Source organism: Thamnophis elegans, chromosome 1 (genome assembly GCF_009769535.1).
Source record: "Thamnophis elegans isolate rThaEle1 chromosome 1, rThaEle1.pri, whole genome shotgun sequence".
Taxonomy (NCBI): domain Eukaryota; kingdom Metazoa; phylum Chordata; class Lepidosauria; order Squamata; family Colubridae; genus Thamnophis; species Thamnophis elegans.
The window spans coordinates 46,739,475-46,765,268 of NC_045541.1; the positions used below are offsets into that span (position 1 = coordinate 46,739,475).

At 37.0% G+C, this 25,794-nt stretch overlaps 1 protein-coding gene across 1 annotated transcript in view; it reads left to right on the top strand.

Annotated features, from left to right (window-relative positions):
* The first annotated feature begins 2,072 nt into the window (after positions 1-2,072).
* Positions 2,073-25,794, top strand: part of TMEM163 (transmembrane protein 163) — a 100,032-nt gene continuing 76,310 nt past the window's right edge. The window contains exons 1-2 of the mRNA XM_032232555.1: positions 2,073-2,241; positions 5,512-5,631. Of these exons, the coding sequence (XP_032088446.1) occupies positions 2,073-2,241; positions 5,512-5,631 (289 nt within the window). The remainder of the gene's footprint in view (positions 2,242-5,511; positions 5,632-25,794) is intronic.

Sequence of the window (25,794 nt, forward strand, 5' to 3'; positions counted from 1 at the left end):
AGTTAGTTACAAGTCAGCAAACTATGGCTTAATGGCGAGTTATCAAAATGGGTTATAGTATTTCAAATGCACCCAATAAAGCAGCATGGTTCTAAATAAATGATTGGGAGAAGAGAACCCATCACTCTTATTCTTCCAATTACCACTGATTGAAGCACCCTAACTCTAACCCTCTTCCTACAAAGGTATAGGAATTGTTCTAGTCTTATTACTTACATCTTTTCATTGAGCTGCACCCCTTTTGCATTCACTGTGACCCTGAAGAAGGGTCATCTGGCAGCTGGCCCACAACCATAGAGCGTACGCCCAGAGAGGCCCTGCTGAAAGACTTAGTTTGGAAGCCGCCGACAAAGCCATGCTGGGATGGTGGTGGTGGTGGCGGCGGCAGCTGAGGTGCTCTGGCTCTGCAGGGAGACCTGGGCCAGGGCATCTTGAGGCTGGGAGGCACGTGAGCGAGAGCAGAACAGCCGCTCACACAACCCCCCTCTCCAGCCATGCAGAGTGCCATTCACTGGCATTTTGAAGGCACCAAGCCACAGGAGCCAGGTGGCAGCAAACAGGTGCTCACGTGGCTTGGCAATACCCCTAGGTCAATGAATGGTGCTGCGCCCAGCTGGAAAGGGGGTTTGCCGGGTGGCTGCTCGTGAGCGTGGTTGCTTCATGGCTGTTGTGTTGTGCTGCTGCGACAGCACAACACAATCATTTGCCCCTGAGGCTGTGCCCGACTCTTTGGGAGCCCGCTTGCAAGAGAGCAGCCGCCCAGCAACCCTCCTCTTCAGCTGGGCACAGCGCTGCTCAACAACCTAGCAGTATCCCGAAGGCGCCAAGCAACACAATCACCTTTGCCTCCCCCCTGGTTCCTGCAGCTTGGTACCTTCGGGAAACCGCTAGGTTGATGAGCGGCGCTCTGCCTGGCTGGAGGTGGGGGTTATCCAGAGGGCTTATTTGTGGTGGAGGGCTTATATTTTTACCCACCAGAAAAATGTGGCATGGCCTTATTATCAGGACATGTCACATTTTCAGGGAAACACAGTACATTTAAAAACTACCAGGGAGTAATAGTATGTGTGTTAAACTAAAGGATTTGGAGCCCTCAACATTTGCAGGCTTGCACTGGAAGTTCATTACCTATTCCAGCATGATCACCTGGAGCTTCTGAAGAAAAATCCTTTGGGCTGTCCTTAACTGGGAAGACGCCCAGAGTTATTGGGAATGGAGCAGAATATATATTTAATTTATTGATGGTACAGCAGAGTTGGAAAACTCTGTTAACTACTAGTTTTACTTTGGTTCCAATGAGGGGGTCCTTGATGCTCTCTGAGCTTGCTTGTTCTTCTGCAGGTGTTTCATTACGCAGAAGTTTGGATAATGAAACGTCTGCAAGAAAGCAGCCAAGCTCAGGGACCACCATGGACCCCCTCATTTCAACCCGGAGCTACAAATCTCCTTCTGTCATGGTCCCAACTCATGGGATGGGATCCTGAGGATCTCTTCCGACCCAGGTGCACGATAACCTTAGCTTACTAGCTAAAAAGCTGAGGGGGAAAACTCTTGAACTCACGCATTTTCAAAGGGGGAGGGGCTGCGGCACGTGGCAGTTCCCTTTAAGGTCCAGTTTTTAAGGGGCTTGGAGCGCATGGGCCAACAGCTTCAGGTTGGGAGGTGTGAGGGAGGGCGCAGCGGCGTGCGCCTGGCAGGAGTTCTGCATCGAGCCCCTTCTGGAGTTAGGACGTCCTTTCTTTCTCCACCACACCACACCGCCTCCCAAATCTCCCGCGCCCCTCCGTCGAGGGAAGAGTTGGCGCGCGCCGCTGCCGCCTCGCGAAAGGGGGGAGGAGGAGCTCAGCGGCCAGGCGGATTGCTGGCGGGTCCCACCTGCGGTTGATTGGCGCGGCAGAGCGGCGGACCTCGGGGGAAAAGCGAAGCGAGGGGCAGTTTGCCGCTTCTCCGTCCGTCCATCCGCGTGGTTTCAAGTCTTTCTCTCCCCCCTCCCCACTCTTTCTCCTCCTCCTCCTTCTGGAGCCGCCGCCTTCTTTCGCTGCTCCGCTTTCCATCTTCTCGTTCAGCCAGCCATGGAGGCATTTCCAGTCGGGGACGAACTGGGCAGCACCCCGGAACCCACCATTTTGCAGCCTGCCGGGACCGCTCCAGCGCCGGCTTATCCTGCTCTCGAGTCGCAACAAGGCGAGCACCTGCGCGTCGGGGAGGACGTCCAGTTCAGCGAAGAGGTGGAAGACAGAGGTGAGCCCTACGGTCCGGGGACGCTGCCCGCCGCCGTCGTCACCGCTGCCTCGTCCCAGGTCCAATCCTGCAGCGCCCGTTGCCCCACCCACCCTCCTAGCCACTCACTCACTCACTCACTCACTCACTCACCTACCTACCCAGCCTTTCTCCGCTTCTTTTGCTCTTGGCTCTCCCGGCAGGTTCGAGCCCTGCTTAAGTTGTCACTTTTTCCAAAGCCCTCGCGCGCGGCGCAGTCGCCATCCCCCCTTGCAACTTCTGGGGGAGCCCCGTTGGATTGATCGATTGATTGATGCTTCTCCACAGAAGAGCCCCCTCTCCCTTCCCCCCTCTCCCAGTTGAGTTTCTGTAGTCGGCACCTTTGCCCGGCCTGCGCTTCGCTTCAAAGCCGCTTCAGCGAAGCCCACCAGCCCACCTCAACTCCTTCCCGCCGACGGCCGGCGCGCGCTCCTTTGCGCAGAGCTACATTTTGCTAGGTCACTTGGTCAACCCCGAGCGTTGCCTTCCTCCTGCGGCTCGTCCTCGGTTAACGACCGCCTGGCCCGGGAGCCCCTCACATCGCTCGGGTCCGCACCCGTCCTTTACTTCAAAAATCCCATGGCTTTTTTTTAAAGCCTCCATTCCTCTGGCCCAAACTCTCCTCTCCTCACCAGCCTCCCTCAGCCCACTCCTGCTCTGGCCGTCGTTCCTGAGGCGCTGGCGTCAATGCAAGTTTATGCGACAAGAAATCGCTTTGCGAGTCCGTAAGACTCCGTGCCGTATTCACCTTTGACACCGATCTGAGGGGGACCTCCGTTGACTTCTCCTTCCTAAATAGTGGGGGGGGGGGTACGTTTTCCCATCTAGGCACCTGGCAAATGAATGGTGGAGTTGGAGTTCCTGCATCTGCTCCTGATTCTTCCCCCCTCCCCTTATTTGAAAATAAGCAGTAAAGGCATCTACCAGGATAGAAAAATAAAAACATCCCATGCCACCCACTTTTTAAAATGGGTGTGCTTGAAGGCTAGCATTCAAAATGCAAATCCAGAAGCATTCACTGACTTGCAAGCAGGCCGCCTCATTCATTGCAAAGAAAGGATGCCGTATATCCATCTCCACCCTTCCTTACAATGAAGGGACACTCGGTCTATTGTCTCCTGCCAGTGGTGGCACCTGCCCTGCACGTGCCTATTCATTGGCCTTTGCATATTTTTCCCCATTTTTTTCAGCACCCCTCTCCCAGTCTCTAGTTTCCCACAATGGCAAGGAAGTTCCCTTTGAATTCAGACATTCCTTTGAACTTACTCCTTGCTCTTTCCTTTCAGTTATTGTTTCTAATTCTTCTTTTCAGTGGCTTTTTTTAGATCTGTTCCCCAGCTAATGTTCTGGCAGTAAGTTCCATTGTCTAAATTGGGTGGGGGTGAATGAAATGGTGTGGTGGTGTCAGTGTTTTAAATTAAAAGTAATCTGGAGATATCTTGCTTGTTACTTTGCAACTCAGAGGAATGTGTCAACTATATGTAAGGTACAATTTCAAGAGTTTGGGGTCAGGAATAGCATGGTCTTTATTTAAACAAGGATACTCCTCCCACTGTTACCTTTTAAATCTCCTGCAGAGATTTTGCTCAGATATGATAGAGAGGAACTGAAATGATAAAAAAGAAAAAAAATTGTGTGTTGGGGACATAGATGTATGGTCGAGACAAAGAATCCACTAAGCTTATTTCTATATTTGCCTTATTTCTTCTCATCTAATCTGGTTGATTATTCCCAGGGAAATCTTAAAAATATTTTTTATCCTTAAATGTTTGTTAATTTGTTAATCTGTAGTTTTCAGGTGCTTTACATTGGGCCCCAATAAATGGAGGTTTTAGGTGCAGCCCATTTGGAAAGTTTAAAGTCAGCCTCTCAGAATATTATTTATAATTTTTTTCTCTATCCCATTTGTTAGAAAGCAGAGAAATTTATACCATCAACAGAACAAGAAATAATCAGAAAATATAAAATATGATATTTTATGCAACACAAATTTCATTACGTTGTGAGCAGAAATAAATTATAACATTCATTTTTAAATAAAGATGAATATAAAACCCATCACATCACAATGTATAGTAGAATTTTATGATATAAAAGCATTTATAATTATTTGAAAAGAGAATAATTTTATCCAGGAATTTTGGCCTTTAAGTAATGTGTATTTTATCAATTTTTGTATTGCCTTTTGTAATTTAATTTATTTTTGAACAGTTATAATAGACGAATTTTGTGCACCTGGCTCAGAAGTATGATGCAGATAAAATATTTTTCTGTATAGCTTGTAGGAATATTATGTTTGTATATAATTGCAAATGTGTCATATATTACATAGGTCTTTAAATAATTAACAGTTGTAACTAAATAACTACTAAATCACTTTCAGCTGGAAGAACAGAGTATCTGTTTTATGTGGTTTAATTTAACAGGATTAGTTATTTTAGTTTCAATTAGAATGCATTGATTTTAATTACATAGCAATAGTAAGCATATTAAATTAGAAAATATAAATTGGTATGGGAAGAAAGGTTGTATGTCTTTCACCTATTACAGAAATTAGGATTTTATTTTATTTTATTTTATTGTGAATGGCTTTGTTAAGGCCTTGACTACGGATAAGACTATTTGTGCTTCCATGTAAGATAATAGTACCAAAGTAGGAATTTGATTTTTATCCAAAAATTAAAATGATGTTTAAAAAAAAGGAGGGAGGCAAGAACAGTTTTCAAATGTTGTTAAATAGATAAGTTAAAATTGCTGATATAATAAACTTAGAATTGGAAAAAAAAGTAAAATGGAAATAAATTCTATTATCACCTATATCTATTGTAGATATGTCAGCACTCTCTCTCTTGCTCTCCCTCTGTCCCTCCCTCTCACACACACACACCAACCACAAAAGCAGGTTTATGCTTTTGACTGACCAGCATCCCAAGGAAGCGTTCCTTTGTGCTTTGATATCTAATTAAGAATTGAAGTGTAAGTGCAGAGCCGTAAGGAAACCTTCATATATACACATCCTTCTGTATGATTGCAGTATGCTCCAGGCGGTAATTAGGCTCCTTCAGCCTTATAGAAATCTAGGTTCAGAATTGAATCAACACATCTTATTTGCAATAAAATGATTGATTGGCTTGTACTGTAAGATACAAATACACATAGGGGCGTATTTGGTAGATTCCATACAAATCCAGTTATAATTTGTGGCAAGGAACAGACTAAAGTAACAGACATATGTTTGTTTCTTCTCATCAGGTTTGCTAGAAAGCAGTACAAAATTAAAACCTCATGAAGCTCAAAACTATAGAAAGAAAGCATTGTGGGTTTCGTGGGCCTCCATTATTGTTACACTGGCTCTGGCTGTGGCTGCTTTCAGTAAGTATTGAACCACTTTCTCATATTTAGATTGTGTCTTCAGCAACTGCATGCTATACAACGCACAATATGATACTGCTGAAATTACATAGAAAAGGCTGCCTGTTCCAGTTTCCTGAAAAAGTCGTCATTGCTGAAATTTAGAAGAAAGATTAGATGTTGAAAATGTTTTGAACTTGTATGGATACGGGTATGCATTTTTAGTGGGGAAAATATTATATGGTTTGTCTTTTTTTAAACAAAAGGAGTTCATTGAATAACTTAAGTACTCTGCAGAGATGCAGAGACAATGCATGCAATAACCTATGTAAAGACAGAATAATTATTGCAACATAACCGCTAGTTAATATTTGAACTGCAGCCTACCATTTTGATAGGATTACATCTTCCTTGAGGTAACTTTAATGATGCCCATGTGGATATTATTTTCTGCTTTGGGCTATTTAAGTTAATATTCCATTGAATGTATTATTATTTTTTGTCAATTAGCCTATGTGGACTCCAAAACTGAATGTAGCTTTTAAAAAAATCAAATGAAGGAAGGAAGGTTATTTCATTTAAAAAGAAACTTAAGTAGCTCAGCACAAAACATTGCACACTTGTTAGTATGGAAGCTAGCCCATGAATAATGCAAAATGATCTTGAATTCAACAAAGTGAGCTTGTGGTGTGAGATGCAAAATTTGATAATGGTTACAAAAATCAATTGCATTTTTATTTGAATTGCCAGAATTTTTATTTATTTATTCACTATAAAAACAGAATGAAAAAGACAAAGGATTTGTGTGAGATAGTGAAAATACAATCTTAATGCGAGAAAGGCAGACAGGATGCTTCTGCAGCATATGTTCCAGTGCTAATCTGCAGCAGTGGGCTATTGCTGAAAGTTGGTGTCAGCTCCCAAGGGGGGTTATTAGACTTTGGCCAAATGGGCTCTGCAGAATTTAGCATATATTACTTGGAGTAATTTGTATGGAAAACACACGCTGGTGTATCTATTTTTGGAAGGAAGGAAGGAAGGAAGGAAGAAATATAAATGCAGAACTCATCTGTAAATCAAAATACAGCCTCTGTAGATTTGTTCTATGTCACTGATAAAATTTGCTACCTAGAACTTGGGTCAGTTCTCAAACCAGAGCTGTGGCTAGGATAGCAGTCTATGGCATTTTAGGTAAAAGGATTAGTGAAAAAAAATCTTCAGAGAGATCTTTCCCCTTTTCATCTGTCAAGAGGTAGTATCAGTAACACAGCAGCGTCTATTCTGTATATGCTAATAGTCCTGTTGTAGCATTTGCTTGAAGTATGTACAGATGGAATCATTTGAGTGTAATTCTTAACATTGACCAAATGTGCAAATTTGCATTAAAACTTTGGGATAAAACTTTCTAAGCATCACTTGATATTACTATATTGAAATATGTGAGTAACGGGCTTACATTGAAAGTGGGAGAGAAGTGCCTCATCTAGGGAACTGAGAAGATAAAGCCAAGGTTTTTAGAATTCTAGTTATTTAATTATTTAATTATTGAATTTATATTGATGTCTATTCACACATGGCGACTCAAGACGGCTTACAGAATATAAAACATTTAAAACAATAAAACGAATACAAAAGAATCAAATAAATAAATTAATACCATACCATACCTTTTGGAAGAGTGTTAGAGTGTGGGCCATTTCAATCTCTGGGGGAATGATGTTCCAGAGAGAGGGAGCCACCATGGAGAAAGCCCTTCTTCTGGGTCCTATCAGGTTTATCTTCCTAGGGGATGGGATCTGCAAAATTCCTTGTCTCCCCGCTCTGATGGATCGGGTAGATATTGCTTGTATCCTTAGCTAAATTCTTCAAAGTTGTAGTCCTTCATACTTCATAATTCTTCAAACTTGATAATTGGTCCATTGCAACTTTTTATCGTCATTTAGAGACATCTCATTTTTTAACTGAAGCTCAAAATCTCTCTTAGCCAGCAACATGAACAGAATTAGTGTAATGCAGTGCAGCCCTAGGGATTCTATTGGGAAGTAACCACCATTGTATTCAATGGAAGTTAAGTTCCAAATAGCTGATATTGAAGGCCTTTGTGTGGGTGGGTGTACAAGTTTTAAAGTGATAGATAAGATAGAATAGTTTCAAAATTTCATTAGGAAATTAGAAGTGCAAAGCAAAAATATTTCAATATTTGTGGGATAAAAAGCAAACTTCTTGTTCAAAATTATTAATACAGGAAAAGGCAAATGACCTTCAGAATTAATTTCCTATGTTTTTATAATGTTATGTAGGAAAGACCTTGGGAGTCTGAGGTAAAAGATGCTTTTTAGGGAATGCTCAAATAGGAGAGAGGGTGATAGAAACTGCAGCTGCATGGCACATGCAGGGAAGGAAACTCAGAAAGCATCTTTCCTAAAGGTCCGTGGAGATTCTCTATCATCCACATCATGGTTGTCCCAAAGGTGTTTTTTCAAGAGGCAATTGGACTTTTTCTTTGAAGACATTTCACTTCTCATCCAAGAAGCTTCTTCAGCTCTTTGGAACATCCTTCATAAATTATCAGACTGTAAAAAGAGACTGATGGGAATTTGAACTTTCAGATTTGCAAGATTCTGTTAATGTACCCCTTACAATAAAGTAGAATTAACTTGTCCTGTTTCAGTTAGTCTGCTCTAACTGCGAAGGCTGATAGTTTCAGCACTATTTAAAAACAAACCTACAGGTATATAGATTTAGAAGTATACGTTAAGATATTTAAATTTAGTAGCTGGGGCAGTGTGCTGTGTGATTTACCTGATGATGCTTCTGTTTGCCTGATATATATCAAAAACTGACTGTACAATTCCCTGGCAATACATCATTCTGAGCACTGGGAAACCTATAGAAGAAACTAAAGGATGTATGAGTTCCACAAAAGATACAGGAAGTTTCTCATGTAATTATGCTGCACCGATGAGTAGCGGTGAACATTCTTAAGAACTTCTCTTGTATTTTTTATTGAAGTTTAAGATACAAAGATAAAAAAACTAATACAAATAAGAAAACTAAGAAAAAAGTGTAGAGATAAAAGGTAGAAAGGAAGAAAAATATATTTAAAAAGTAAAAAGGAAGAAATTGTTGTTCTTCAAGACAAATACAATTTCAGTAACTTTATTTTCTCTAAGTTTTCAACCAAATTTTATCTTTTATCTATTAGGAAAAAATAAAGCTCCATCATTCAATCTTAAACAGTAATGGTTCATTAAGAATTTTTAGAACTTAAACAAGTATATCAGTTTCATATCCACTTTACAATAATTTGCCATTTTCTTTCGAAATACAACAAAAAAAACCTCTTTCAATTTCTTATCTCATAGCTATAAACAAATCTTTAAAGTCTTATTTACTTTTTAAAAATCCGTTAAGACTAACAGAAACAATTAAAAAATGGATGATTAATCTCTTCAAATAATTAACTGTTTGTCTTATTTTTCTCTCAAACCCCTTCAAAAGTTTATTACTTCGCTTTTAATACCATCTTCTCAATTCCTCTAAAAATACAGCAACTAAAAAATCTATTCCAATATTTTATCTATCAACAAATATTTAAAGCCTCTTTCAGTTCTGGACAAGAAAAAAACCATTTCACTACAAAAAATATACATTTTAACCTTGATCAAATAAGCCAACTTTATAACACTTCTTACTTTTAAAAGTCTTGATTTTCATTTCTTTTAGGTAGTGTCCCAAAAGATTTTTTTTCATTCTCTTTTTATCTTTTCTCAGGAACTCCTTCATTTTTGTCAATATCATTTTTGCATCCTGTCAACTTTGAATCATATCCAGAACAGCCTGATTCACAGTTGTATCCTCTTATATCTCCTCTTTTAATCTCATTTTTATAGAAACAGACAATCTTAACAGAATGTTCTGAGTACATTATTGCTAAATATTCTTCCAGAGATAAAATACTTTCCTCCATTCTGAATTAGGGGTTTTCTCCTTTAATTCTAATCTTTAATAAAGATTAGAATTATCTTTATGGTCACCTTTAGCTACCAGCCTTTAAGGGTTTCTCTTGTCATGTTTTTCTCTCATTCAGAACATTTTCTCAGGAAAAGATTTCTTACACTGAAATTAAAGATCTCTATATATTTTAATGGATTTTTAAAAAAACAAATCACAACGAGTAATATAATTATTTCAGAATCTTACTCTACTCAATCTGACCCCTTAGTACATTTAAAACTTTTTAAAATCAACGTTCTAATCATCCCTTTGCTGCTTATATTGAAATAAAATATTTTTCTTTAAATTCTTCAACTTACATGAAACTTTTTCACTAAGGATTGAAGGAAAAATTACCTAGTGTAATAAACTGTGCCCTTCTGAAGGATCTTAGTATGCAAAAAGCAATTTACGAGCCATTTCAAGCAAAAGTGATTAAAAGGGCAAAATCGGTGTCTTTTTAAAGGCTTTGAACCATGGTTTGAGCAAAGCTGATTTTTGACTGCCAGAGTTCTAAAATTTGCTGGAGACCACTGTTTTTACCTGTTCAGTCTTGTCATGGGGAGCATCAGTATGGAGCATTATGGACAATCCCAGATCCCTCTCTTAATCTGGTGAGGAGTTCAGGAAAACTGATTCATTCACCGGATCATTTTTTCAACAAGATCATCAGCTCTGTTCTTGTGGAGCTGTCTTCAGTTCGCCATTGCTTCCATAGTACATAAGGTATTTTTCTGATCTAAATTGTGTCCAAAGAAATTTCTCCAACGAAGACTATGGATAGCCATATGCACCACTGAAACAGTTCTTTACAAGTTGTGAGAACGTAAATTATTCATGGAGGTTAGGATTAGGATTTGGATTCCTTATTGTTCCTTTCAATGAAACTTGGAGTACTTTTATTTTGTATTTTCCTTCTACTGCCAGCAGTTTCCATGTTTAGGCAATTCAAATGCTAGTTGACAGCTTGCTGATAGTCACCTGTGTGATGTGATTGGTTTTTGCTGGCCTGAGAATCCTTTTAGACACCTGCTATTTATGGCACATGTTTTCTAGCACACAATTCTTTAGCTACTGCTGTTTAGTCAAACTGCTTCTCATTCAAACTGTTCACAATAGCAAAGTAATCAAAAGGCAAGTTGGATCTTGTGGTCCATGATTGTAACTATTTTTTGCGCTCCATTGACACATAATGTTAAATTATAATGTGATTTGTTGGGCTCTTCTCAATATGTTGTACAAACCAGCTACTATGACTTGTTTAATGAACCATGGTTAAATTATCATGAAATGTACAACCATTTTTCTATATATAAACCAGAGAATGATGAGGCATATGAACTAATCTATAGTTGCAAAAGGACATTTCTCAGGTTATGGTTAAAAATGTAAGCGCTTCGCTCCTTTTTAACCTGAGTTTTAGATTGAAAAATAGAACATTTTCAGTAGTAAAGAGAACTATTTGTTCCTACCTAGACATGTCAAGCTGAAACTATACATTTAACATGAGTTCATCAGACATTCTTAACAAACCAAATAAGGGATAATTTGTCGTTGGTGTTACTTACCAATTGGCTCCAGGAGTGTTTTTATCTTAGGGAGTAAGAATAAGATTAAAACTTATTTTTATATAGTAAAAATATCAAGATCTAGTTTTAGTTAATACCGTATTTTTCAGAATATAAGACACACTGCAGTATAAGAGGCACCAAGGTTTTAAAGAGGCAAATTTTAAAAAAAGTTTTTGCAAAACTCCCAAAAATGGCCCATTTTTTGCAAAAATGGGCCCATTCCCCCCCCCAAAAGGCCCGAATCACCTTTAGGGGGCTTATAGAGTACTCCTGGGGGCTGGGGGGGGGGAAATTGAGCAAAAATGGCTCATTTTTCACTCATTTCTGCCTTCCCCAGTCCCCAGAAGCTCTCTGAAAGCCTTCTACAGGCTCTGCATGGCCATTTTGGTGAAGGGGATGGGGTTTTTGGAGGCATAAAATGCTGTAGTTAGTGTATAAGATGCACCCAGATTTTCAGCCTCTTTTTTGAGGGAAAAAGGTGCATCTTATATTTCGAAAAATATGGTACATTGATTTTGACCAGAAAGAAAAATCTTAGCTTCTCCGTCAAGATCATTTCAACTACCCAAATGAGTCTTTGATTACTATTTCATACAGTGACTTTTTTCTTATGGTATGAGAATTGGTAATGAAGAACATATTGATGCAAGAAGAAATTTATGCTTTCTTTGATGTTGATTATAAATAGAAAATTTAGAGCATTATTTCTTTACTGCATTTCTTTTGGCATAGAAACACGACATGTCACATAATATAATTTGTTTGTTTTTCATGTTTTAATTGGTTGAGTTTTATACTTTCTGAAATGATTTTACATGTCTTTTAATTTTTGATTGGGAACTGCCCAGAGTTGGTTGAAAGAAGGAAACCTGTCATAAATGCTTTAAATAAATAAATAAAATAATTTGCTTGCTTCTGGCTTATTTTGTTTTTGTGGATTCAGACACTGTAGTTTGTAAGGTATGGTTTATGGTTTAGTGCACAGAGAGTGTTAGGAGAAAGTATGCTCTTAAGAGTTTACAGAGGGTGATTATTGGTGAGATTATGTGTATGAATAGAATGCAAATAAAGAGTTAAGTGGGCAGTTCATTATAAGGAAAACATACAAAACTAAGAATTTACAAGCACAGGTGTTAGAAGAAAAGATGATAGCTTGAAAAGAGAAAAAAGATAAGAGGGTCTATGGAAATTCTTAGTTATCCAGATCATGGTTGCCCCAAAGATGCTTTTTCAAGAGGCAGCTGGACTTTCTGGTATTTCTTTTGAAGATGTTTATTTTGAAGATGTTTGCTTCTCATCCAAGAAACTATCCAGTCAGAGCTGTCATCCAGCCAGTCCCATCCAAGTGGACCATCCAGTCAGAGCTGAAGAAGATTCTTGGAGGAGAAGCAAAATGTCTTCAAAGAAAAACCAGAAAGTCCAGTTGCCTCTTGAAAAACAAGATAAGAGAGTGTTTATAAAGATAAAAAAGACAAGCAATGTAGACTTTGCTCTTCAATTGAATAATTAGAAAGCATTATGGTTGATGTATCTCTAGAAACAGAAACCTGCATTCTATATCAGGGTTTTTCAAATTCTGTTCCATGCTGTGGGATTATGTGAGAGATCTGGAGGTCTACCTTTCATGGGTATTCTATAGAATCTAATCTACAGAAGAGAAAAAGGCTAGTTCATGTCTTATTAAGCTACATTGTCTTGAACGCTGCCAATATTTGTGATAAAAAATATTGCAGTGTATGGTTTGATTTTGCTGGTGGTATGCCTCCAAGTTTTCAATCTTGGAACAAATAGCACTATGTCTATTTTAAAATATGATTATGACTTCAGTATGAAAACAAAACTGTATCAAGAGTACATAAATATTGAGTTAGAGTGCCATGAAACAGAACTCCAATAAATGAATTATATCTATACTACATAAATATTGAATTAGAGTCTAATGGAACAGAACTCATATAACTAGAAGTCCACATTGGAGGACAGAAGTAGATTATTTATTAAATTTAGAGGCTGCCCAACTTTAACGCAGTTAAAATAATGCAATACAGACAATTTTAAAAGCAAGTATGTGTGTATGTGTGTGTGTGTGTGTGGGGAAATCTAATTCTGCTTCCATTGCCCCAGTTATCTCTAGGTGCACCTCTGGTTATTGTTTACAAAGATTTTCCACAGAGTAAGAGAACTTTTTGAGGGCCAAAGAGCTCATAAGCATTCCTTTGCCAGACCAGGTAAATTCAACTGAAACCTCATGATTGTCAACACACACATGTACAGGGGTTTCAAACTTGCAGCATCATGTTGCCATCATGGGACGTATTATGACTTTTCCCCACTTTGCTAAATTGGGGATGAGCGTGGCCAGCACATGACACATCTGACCCATGCCTGTAGGTTTGACACCCCTACTGTAGTCCTATGCTCCTAACCCTGTCTTCTGTTTGGCAGTCTTTTCACATAGTTGTTGACTATTTGAAGACTGCTATCAGATTTCCCATGTTCTTATGTAGGATAAACATATTTAGATAATGATGTAGAAGCCGCAGGCATCTTCTCTGACATCATGATCATTGCCTATTCATATGCTTGAAAATTAATGCCAGCAAAGCAAAGTTTTTGAATCACAATAATGAAATGTGAATGGCCTTGTGTGACGAGGGCAAGAGATGCTGCCTAAGAAACAGTCAGACAAAAGAGGCAGAAGCCGTCAGTAGGTTAATAGAGAGAAATTTAGGAAAAAATCCTAATTGCCCGGGGAGTTAAAAATGGCAGAGGGAGGTTTGTACTTTCAGACTTGTAAGAATGTTAATTTTGCTTTATAATAAAATAGAATTATTTCTCCTAGTCATGGTTCTTATCTGATTTACCTGGAAGGGCTAATATAAGGTGAATTTTATTATTAAGTTTGTGGAAGTCTTTGCTAAAGTCCAGGTACATTAAATTATGTCATTCCCTTAATTTACTAAAATAGAAATTCTATCAGGTTACATTCATCTGATATACAGTAATTTGTGACACATCTATATTGGTTCCTATTTATTGTGGCATACCTATCCAAGCTGCAAAAAGTTGCTGTTTTATAAAATATTTGATGATTTTGTCCAGTAAAGACATCACCCTGACTGATCTGTAGCTTTTCAGATCTTCTTTCCCTTTTTTGAAGATCACTATTGCATTCTATTTGCGGTACTTTATTATAGCAATAGCAGTAGACTTATATACCGCTTCATAGGCCTTTCAGGCCTCTCTAAGCGGTTTACAGAGAGTCAGCATATTGCCCCCAACAATCTGGGTCCTCATTTTACCCACCTCGGAAGGATGGAAGGCTGAGTCAACCCTGAGCCGGTGAGATTTGAACCGCTGACCTGCTGATCTAGCAGTAGCCTGCAGTGCTGCATTTAACCACTGCGCCACCTTGGCTCTTATTGTTTAAGGACTTTACTAATCCTCCCAGGAGTTCTCAGAAATTAGCAAAAAAGATGTCTGCAATCATCCTTACCAGTTCCTTTAGTTCCTTCCATTATATCCTCTGGGATTTAAGGCATTTGAGGCTGGAGACCTGAATTTATTTACATTAGCTAAGTTCTCTTTTATCTTCTCCTCCAGTTATTCTAGGGTGCAAACCTTTTCTTCCAGTGGTATAACAATGAGCAACAAATGATCCATTCTTTGCTGAAAAAAGACAATACGAAATAGAAGTTAGGTAGCTCTGCATTGAAATCATTAGTATTCATTACTTTATCCTCACAAAGGATCTTTCTCATCTTTACCTTTTATTTCTAATATATCCAGAGAAACCTTTGATATCTCTTTTAATATCTTGCACAGGCCTTAGCTGATTCTGAGCTTTAGCATTTTTGACAGAATTCCTGAAGTTATACAGTTCTATACAGTTATCATTTCCTGTATATGTCTCCTTCTCTTTTCAGTATTTTACAGATGTCCATCTACTCTGTTCTTTTTAAATTTCTCCTATTTTTTCTTTTTTGGGAGGGTTTTTTTTTTTTTGCACTTTCTTCTTAAGGATTTAAGCCAGTTCTGACTTGCAATTCATCTGCTCTTCTGATATCAAGTATTTATGTTTCAGTTGCTTTTCCTCTGGATTTCAGAAATTCAAATATAATACAGTCTCCCCCCCCCCTCCCCGCCCCAGGTGCTGTTCACCTTCACTGCTTTAACAAATTTCTCTATGTTGGCAAGGATTAGGTCCAGCATAGTTTGTTCCTTATTCTTTCTTCCACCTGAAAAATGAAGTTCTCAGTAAGAGGAGAAAAGAATTTGTTGGTCATATGGTTGTTGACAGTTAGATTCCCAATAGATATCAGGATAATTGAAACTTCCTTTATCATTATTGTATGCTTTTTTAAAAAGACTGATTATCTGATGCAGGTAAGCTACATTTGTATGTTCCGACTGCTCAGGTGGTCTATAGCAGGGGTCTCCAACCGTAGCAACTTTAAGCCTGGCAGACTTCAACTCCCAGAATTTTAGGAGTTGAAGTCTGCCAGGCTTAAAGTTGAGGTTGACCCTTGGACTACAGTACGGTATCTTCCATGGTATCCCCTTTGTTTCTCTTTTTACTTTGGTACTTCACACACATCTCTAGTGCTGTTTGATATAAAATAAGGCAATAGCAATGTGTATTTTTTAGATTTCATTAACAAATATTTATTATTTGAAAATGTAGTGCTGTGAAATCGGAAAATAAGTCTTATGATTCTGTGTATCATACTCTTCCTAATTAGATTTGCTAGCATGACTCTCTGCTTAGAATGTCAAAGTTACCATAAGGTTGTAGTTACTGGCTTAAATTCAAGGCTCAAAAACTGCTAAAATATGTGTCTATTTGCATGGATCTGTTGATTATTTGAAAAACTAATCCAGTTTCTGAGTTCAAATGTCAAATGATTTAACTGTCGTATATTGAATAAATAATTGGCTGGGTTACACAATGTACCAAAACCAAAACCAAAACCAAAACCAAACCGTGCTAATCTAATGAGAGCTTAGAGGCATGATTCCTAAAATTATATGCAGTGAACGCATCATATGACCTCTGCCTAGGCTCAGTTTCCTATCCGACATTTTATAACATAAAAATAAAAATGGTGGAGGGATACATCCTGGGAAGAAAGTGGTAATGAGGTATTTGACATTAGTTGTATCATATTTTCATGTATTGTTTCATATGTATAAATCACATTTGTGGGTTTATAATATTCAAAGCCATGGTTTGCTTCACTAAAGTTGTTGCATAAATAAAAATTGAATGGGTTCATAATCATCTAGGTCAGTGGTACTCAACCTTTTTGGCACTAGGGTCCGGTTTTGTGGAATACAGTTTTTCCATGGACTGGAGAGAAGGGATGGTTTCAGTTTGGGTCACTTGCCCTCTCCTCACTTCCAGCTGTGCAACCTGGTTCCTAATAGGCCTGACTGCTCCGTGGCCTGGGGATTGGGGATCCCTGATCTAGGGCATAACTCTAATTGTAAATTATTCCTGGCCTTGTAAAATATATTATATCAGAAGACAAAATTACGTTCAAAATGTGCATTCAGCCATTTACTGGGGAGTGTAGCAACATATTTCCTTGAACCATTGTGTAACAGCATGAACTAAGTTTTTTAAAATTAAGTTCAAATTCTTATCAATTGAAAAAGAGTGGTTAAGAGGTGCTGTAGATAAGAGACTCTTGTAGGATGTGGGACATAATATTTGAGTAAATAAATCCTTAATATTACTTAGTCCTTACTTCATGATACAATAGAACTACTATTCTGTGATTTGCTTTGCTTTGGCAGTAAACATTTATCAGCCCATCATTTCCAGCTGTGTGGAACTAATAATACCCAAAGGAGCCTCTTCCATGGCTTTGACATGTGAGATATGAGGTCTGCAAAAACCAACTCATCACTTTAATGAACAAGGCATAGTATTTCAGATATAATGAAGTGTAAAAAAGTAAAATAAAATTTTAGTTAAAGATTTTAAAAAATCTAAAGGGCAGGTTTTCATAATATCTGTTATGCAATGAACAGAAAAAAATAGTGATCTTAGGTGGATAAAACAGATCTGGCAAATAGATTATCCATTGCTTTATTCCGTAACATAAAAAGTGGAATGATATTCTTTCTATTCTTTCCTATTATTTCAATATTCCAATGTGTTTTGATTGCAATCTCCCAAACTTTAAAATCTGTTTGTTTATTGATTTATTAGCATTTCTAACAATTGCCAACAATTATCTTAGTGTTAGGGATTTGATTCTGAAGAAAGCAAGATTTATGCTGAATCTTTTCTTTAGGTATTGCAGTTTGTATTTTAATATGTATTTCCTCTTTTCAGTCAACCTAAAGAAAGAAGGAAAGGTTATGCAGGTATATAGAGAACATGCTATAATTTTGAACCTGAATATAAAATACTTCATCCTGAAATGCTGATGTCTATTTTCTGTTATGGAATAAAGATAATACTCATTAAAGGATTTTAGACATCAGAAACATTTTTTTTTTACTGCTTTGGTATTCATTGCTTCACTTTTGCAAAATGGTGTCAGGGTTCATTTAGAATTGCCAGCATTGAGTTATAATAATCTTAATTTATTGTTAGGTATTGTACTAGGGTTATGGAAGTGAATTAACACTGTTTTTAGTATGCTGTATTTTAACTCATATTATTGTATGATATTCTATTTACAGCATTAGGGGTGTTACTAATTATATGATTGAGTGTAACTCAATAAATGAGAACACAATATTTGTTATAATTAGTGATTATCCAATAAATACTTGATATTTTAGCTGCAGTGCAGGAAAATAGCAATAAATCAACACACGGTGAACCTGATTGCAGTCTCAGGTTAAAAAAAGATTGGTGCATAAATACCTATATCAAAGACGGGAGATGCAAATAAATGTATAAATTATTAAACTATTGCTCTAACTATACAAACAGCATTTTCCTTGAGTTGATATAAATATAAGAAAGACATGCTAAAAGAAATAAGCAGGTATCAGAAAGCCAAGAAGACATGATCAGAATAATATCAAAAGGATAATTCACTAAGCCAGAAATTTGACTGTATATTTTATGGGGAAATTTAAGGGTTGATTACTGTTGTGATGTTCTACAAAGCAAGGGATGGTTAGAAATAAAAATAAGAGGAAATACCATTTGGGTGAAAATGAATAGTGATTTGGAGGTAGATGAAGAGGGCTGAGCAAGCAGCCTATAGCTGAGTAAAAATACAAGTGATTAAATGATTGAAGATGAAACCTAAGTGAAAGAATGTTGAAAGAATATTTTAGAGATTTGTTTGAGAACTACTATTATTGGGAAGCCTGAAATTGAAATGAATGTAGAGTTTATATTTATATTTATATTCACATTTACATTTACATACATACATACCCTGAGAATGTTAAAATTGGTAAGTCTGCCATGAAAACGGTGTGACTGAAGAACTATTAAAATATGGCTCTGCTTTGTTTACAACTTTACATAGAGAGTGTCTGAAGTGACACTGATGTGTCTATGAAAACTGTATGTATAACTCATGACTGGATTTACAGTTTCCTTGTCAAAGGAAAAGATCAAGAATGAATGAAAAAAATATGATTAGATTGTTAAATGTTCCTAGTTCAGATCCTACTATAAGAAATGATAGTGAACAAAATCTGGGAAATGAAATTATTTCATGATGGAGACCAGCTTCCTGTATTTTGTAAAAGTGAAAATGTTTCTGCATGGTTCCATCTACTTTGCTATATGGAAGTAAATGTTGAGAATGAATGCACTAGGATTGGTCTATCTGGAAAACAATACAATGGTACCTTGGCACTCTTATTAATTGGTTCCGGGAGGTGCTATGAGTACCAAAAATGATGAGCACAAAAATGATTTTCCCCATAAGGAATGATATAGTGAGTCACAAGGCAGCCAACTCTGACAAGTTCTAGCTTGTGTGTTGAGTGCCAAACAAACAATGAGTACCGGGATAAAATTTTCATATCAAGTGAATTGGGTACCAAATTTGATGAGTTTCAAAGCAGTTGAGTACTAAGGTAGCACGGTATATGGTAAAATAAGAGACAAGGTAGCAATAGAGAGTCAGCATATTGCCCCCAACAATTTGGGTCCTCATTTTTCCCACCTCGGAAAGATGGAAGACTGAGTCAACCTTGAGGCTGGTGAGATTTGAACTGCCAAATTAGCCTGCAGAAGTAGCCTGCAGTATTGCACTCTAACCACTGCACCACCATGGGTAAAGAATGTATGCATGTCAAATTAATGTGGACTGAATACAACAGTAAGTGACCAGTGTGAAAGAAGCACATTATGATGGCTTGGTTATATGGACCAATTGTCCATCACAAAACAGATCTATGAAGGAAGACTGAATGGATGGAGAGAAAGGATAAGGTTAAGAAACTTGTAGTTGCATGGAGTCGCTGAAAAAAGAGAGGAGAAAGTGTATGAAAAAGAAAATGGAAGTGGTAGAAGCAAGATTATCTTGTAAAGATAGAATAGCATGAAGGGATACAGTAAATTTAGTTGTTATCTCATACCTTTAATTTCTTTGCCTGCTATTTCTTCTTTTCATTAATACAGATTGCACCAAAAGGGAATATTATGATGAGTTAATATGTATGTATGGGTATGTACTAAATTATTTGGTAATTATTTTGGAGATTTTTTTCTTATAATTTATTTTTTAAAACATTTAAACAAATATAATAAATAGCTATGTAAAAAAAGAATTTTAAGAAAGACATACAGGCGGTCCTTGGTTAATGACAACTTGTTCAGTGTCTGTTTAAACTTGTAATGGTATAAATGGTACTTATGCCCAGTCCTTGGAGTCCTGGTCAACAGAACATCTCATGGTCACATGGTTGCCACGTAGAGGATCCACTACCAGTATCCAGTACCTTTTGGGAACACCTTTAAACATGGGATCGCATATCACTTGTGATGGACAGTCATAGGAATCCAGGAAAAGTTGTGGCTGCTTTAAGAAATACTTATCAAGTGCTATCTGCATGCCAAATTTTACTGTATGTTCAGATCTGGATAATATTCAGAACTAAGAAGGAAGACAAATATTGTATCATCCTTGTATTGTACTGTTTTAATTCATATTAGACACGACTCGTGACCTGTTGGGTTATCATTTCAGAGATATTTTGTTACCAGATTCCTCAATACTTTCAACGATGGCTGAGGTTCTAATGTAATGGAAAAGTTCTTAAAAATTCAGGAAAATATTCAGAGATGTATCTGTCCTGGAAGTAGTCCATGTTGAATTGTATAGCACAGTCAAATGTCAACAGTTGACCACAGACATTTTTTATGGCATTTTATATTGTCATAAAATGCTTTGTGATAATTTTTATGTCGTAAAATAACATTTTATAAAATTTGAGGAGATATCTTTGTTGAAAAAAGCACCATTTCACCCAATTATAGGTTAGAGATACAAGAGTTTTAGTAATATATAAAAATAGATAGAATTATGCTTTAAGAATACTGGATTGGAAAAGATGGTAGTTGTAATCAAATTAAACTTCTGAAACATTTCAAATAAACAGACATCATTACTTTAATAAATGAAGGACAATAAAAATTACAAAACTCTTATGTGCTATCAAGTTGTTGAGGACTCTTAGCTGTCATATAGATAGATTTTTCCAGGAAGATTGTGCCCAATTTGGTCTTTCAGGTCTTCTAACAGTATACCTAGTGTAATTGAGTCCATCCACTTTCTTGTCATCCTCTTTTTCCTTCCACCTTTCCAGACTTCTCCAAAGAGCTACCGTATTTTTTGGAGTACAAGACGCACCAGAGTATACGACACACCAAGAGGCAATTTTTTTAAAAAAAGTTTTTGCAAAAACAGTCCTGTTTTTTTTAAAGGGCATGAATAGCCCTTAGGAGGCTTGTAGAGTGTTCCGGGGGGGGGGCAAAAATGGGCTATTTTTCACTCATTTCTGCCTTCCCCAGCCCGCAGGAGCTCTCTGAAAGCCTCCTACAAGCTACACACGGCCATTTTGGTGATGGGGCAGGGTTGCTGTATTCAGTATATAAGTTGCACCCAAATTTTCACCCTCTTTTCTGAGGGAAAAAGGTGCGTCTTATACTCCAAAAAATACGGTAGGTCTTTGTATAATGTGTTGAAGTAGAATAATTTGAGTCTAATTATTGTGCTTCAACCTAGGTTAATTTGTTCAATGATCCATTTGTTCTTTTATTTTGTTTGGCTATCCATGGTATTCTCAAGAACCTTCTCCAACACCCATGTTTCAAAAATGTCAATACTTTTTATCCTGCTTCTTTGAAGTCCAGCTTTTGCATTCATAGAGTTTCACAGGTAAAAGCATTGTCTGAACAATTTTCAGCTTCCTAAGTATAACCATATCCCAGTATCTGAATATATTTTTCTAAAGCCCCCATTGCTATCCTAGCAAATGCTAATTTATGGTATATTTCTTGATGGCTGCTTCATTACATTTGATAGTTAATCCCAAAAGGCAAAACTTATCCACTACTTCAATATATTCATTGTCATTCCTAAGACTGGTTGCTGTATCTATTGTCATTAGTTTGACCTTTTAATTTAATCCTACTTCTATTTTTTTCCATAATGTGCCTTGATTTTCATTATTTGAGCTTGCAAAATATTTTTGTATATGTATTTATCAGAATAGTGTCATTATCTTGGGAGAGATTATTGATTTTTCTTCCTCCAGTTTTAAAACTATGCCAACCCTCTTCCCATCAATATATATTCTGCACGAACATTGAATAAATAAGAGAGTATACAACTTTGTCTTATTCCTTTGTCATTCTGGAGCTGGTCTGTTTCATTATTTTTCCTGACTTACATAAAGGTTTTGTGGGGGGAGGGTCAATAAAAGATTGAGATTTTCATTTTTCTAAATACATCCAAGACTGATATATTGACACAATTGAAGGCTTTTCTGTAATCAATGAAACACAGACTTACTTCTATTTGTCACTCTTCGACTTTTTCAAATATCTAACATGCAACAGTAACAAAGTCTAACTAACTATCTGGCATCCAACTAACCTGAGTTGAATAATATTATTCTATAGAATTTTGCTACATTTTCCCATTTTTGTTTAATCTCCTTTGTATCGGTTACTATCTATGCATTGGTGTTCTTTAGCACACCACTTTGAGGTTGGAACCTCAGAACCTGATGAATACAGAGATGGTTGGAAGACTGTTTTTTTCATGTCTGTCTCGCCATTTTCACTAATTTCACTTAGTAATACTGTTGCACTATTGCTTCTTCTAACAGCTATCTGAAATTCTTAAGCTCCTTCCTGAGATCTTTGTGTTTGTTTGACTTTCTTGACTTGGCACCTATTCCCTTGGCAATTTCTACCATTTGGCCTGGTATTTAGTTTGCTTTCTTTTGCCTCTTGATCTCGGCAGTCTCTTTTCATAGTCATCCTTAACTACATCTTTGATTTTATTCCACAGTCCCTCTGGTTCTTGTTCAGTGAGGTTCAAGACTTCAAAGTGATTCCTGATGTTCTTGAAAATGATGGGTATATACATAAGGTCATATGGCGGAAAATGATTGGCTTTTCATTTCTGCTTTAGTTTAACCTGGGATTTGCACATGAGCAGTTTCACAGTCTGTCCCTGTTCACATATTGCTGTTTTAACTGAACAAAATGTTACAGGGGAAGAAAAAATGGAAAATGAGAAATTCAGGTGAATATTAACCAGCATGATAGCGGAAAAAAGAGAAATTAAAATGATATTTTTTGAAATAAGAATTTGCAGGTAGAGATGATTTCTAACAGCACAATAACTACCAAAATTAGGGTATTGGAAACCAAATAATGACTCCTCCCTTGATCTTGACCACTTGTCATCATAAGTGCCTTCTTTATTTCCATTAAGATCTATGGTAGATGGCATTATAAGAGGTTGAGGCAATGGCTAGGGTATCAGGCTATAAATTAGGAGAATGTGAGTCCTGTTTTGGCACAAAGCTAGCTTGGGCTAGCTGGGCCAATCACTGTCTTTCAGCCCTAGGAAGTAGACAGTGGCAAACCAATTTTGAGAAAACATGCCAAGAAAACAGCAGTGACTTGTCAAGGCAGTCTTCAAGAATCAAGTAAGATTAAATGGAACAAAAAAATTAGATGACTTTGCTATTGAGAAGATACTCTATTTAGTGATGATGTCTCTTTATAGAAGCTTTTTCCAGGGAGACTTTTTTGTTTAGCATCACAAAAACATCTTTTTGTTTCTCCTAAATTTTGAACCTACTTTGTTTTAGTTGATTTCATATTGCTTTGAAATCTGTCTTGCATTTATTTTAATGCTTCATTGGTGATTGTCATTTAACATATTTTACTGTATAAAATTAAATTGTCTTTGAAATATGATTGAAGGATATGCAAAAATATTAATCCCAATCTTTAATATGTAACAATATGAACTTGATTATAAAGCTTGTCTTAGAAATTTCTAAGATAATTAAATTAGTTTAGCTGTTATGAAGAAGGAGGCATAGATGTCAATTTTCATAATGAATCACTGATTTATTTTCAGAGTATTTTATTTAAAAAGTAATGCTGGTAATTACTTTCTAGTAATTACTAAAGATCTGCCACTTTAGTTCATTTGGGTTAACTTAAGTGTTCAGAACGTTAAAGCAAAGTAGTTAGAATATTTTGGTTTAATAAAAATTCAGTATTTTTTCCATTGTGTTTCCTTATGTGGTAAATTGTATCAGTTATGTATCAGATACAGATACAGTACCTGTATACAGTATCTGTATACAGCTATTTGATTTATTGTCATTTTCTAGTCTGTCTCATGCATGAATAAATAGAATAATTCATCATGCAGCAGGTGTATAATGTTCCTTTCTTTTGCTGGTAATTAATTCAACTATCCTCCGAATGGGGAAGTTCTCAGAAATTTGTAGTTTGGATTATTTTATTGTCAGCTGGCCTTGTTGAAAGAAGTCACAGTCATTCTACATCTGCAAAGTTGTCAGAATTGCTAGAGATATAATCATATGCCTTGATTTGGGAATAGATGTTAAGTTCTAGTTCTATATCAGTTTCCTGAAACCAGGTACACTAATAATAAGGTGACCAGACGTCCCGATTTCAGCGGGACAATCACACTTTATAACAATTTGTCCTGTGTCCCGGGCCATTTTAAAAAACTCCCGATTTTCTGGCTTCATGTTGAAAGCCCAGTGGATTTGCTTAAGAAATCCTAACCGGGGCAAGACAAAAGACACCCTGTCTAATCCCTCTCTCTGTCTCAGTACTTTCACTGAAGATATTAAAATGTTAAAGCAACAAAACGGACCCCCCCCCCGCGCCCCTTTTACCTCATTTTATAAGAAAAAATGACCAAGTACCATAGAGCTGCGGGAAACACTTGGCTAGAGAGGTCCCGAGTGTTACTTCCTGGATTTTCCGGAGGGGAGGGGCACGGAGGTTGGAGGTCGGCTCGTGTGGGGAAAAAATGGTGTTTATTCAAGTTTATTAGAATTTGTATGCCACCCGCTCCTCATTTTTCTTTGAAAAATATTTCCCTGGGACTATTTCACCATTTTAATTTGCTCAGTTCTTTGTATTAACATCTATATCATTCTGGATTGACTTGCCTGCTGGTAAGTGAGCTGGGTTTTTTTCTTTTATTTTTTTAATGTATTTTATAATAATGTAGGTTTTTAAAAATGTGCAACTGCTGTTTTTTTATTCAAAACAATATGTGTAACACTATGATGTGCCATGGAAAAATCATTGAATTGATATATGCAAATATCTGTAGTAGCAAGAATGGTTTTTGTTCCCAAAGCAAGGTTTAAAAAAAAACCTGAAAGAACAAAAGGGTTTTTTTAGGGTATTTTCCTGATCAAAACTATAATTGTTTCTGCATGACACCCTTAATCACAAATACCCAACTATATTTCATTCTAAATAGTTTTATTTCCTTTATTGTATGTGATTACTCAAGTCCAAAAACTGAGTTAATTGGATAAACTCAGCTCCACAATTTACTAAATATACAGTTACAGGAATTTCATGTATAGTATGCTGTCTCTTAGGGTTTATTGAACATAGGAGAATAATATGAGAGGGATTTGATGTAAAATAAGCTCTTTTAATGAATTCAAAATCAACACAGCAGACAAGACATGGGAGTGAACATAATACACACTTTAACAATATTTTTTTCTTTTAGCCATCAAATACTGCAGCAAGTGTGTCAGTAATAACAGCAAGACAGGCATAGGATTTTCCAGCCAGGTTAATTTTACTTTTTTATGGTTTTGATGTTGTATTTAATTTTATCTGTATTAGAAACTTATGAAGGCTGTGCAACATTTTGAGGTGGTATAGAGTATGTAAAGGCATGAATACAGTAGAACCTCTGGTCACAACCATAATTCGTTCCATAACTTTGGTCGCAAACTGATTTGGTCATGAATCAAACCTAATTTTGGAAATTTGGCGCTTACAAAAAAAATGGTGCAGAAGGAGAAATCAGCAGCTGGGGGAGGGGGGCATTTTTTCTGATGCTTACTATATCCTTATTGTAATTATTATCAT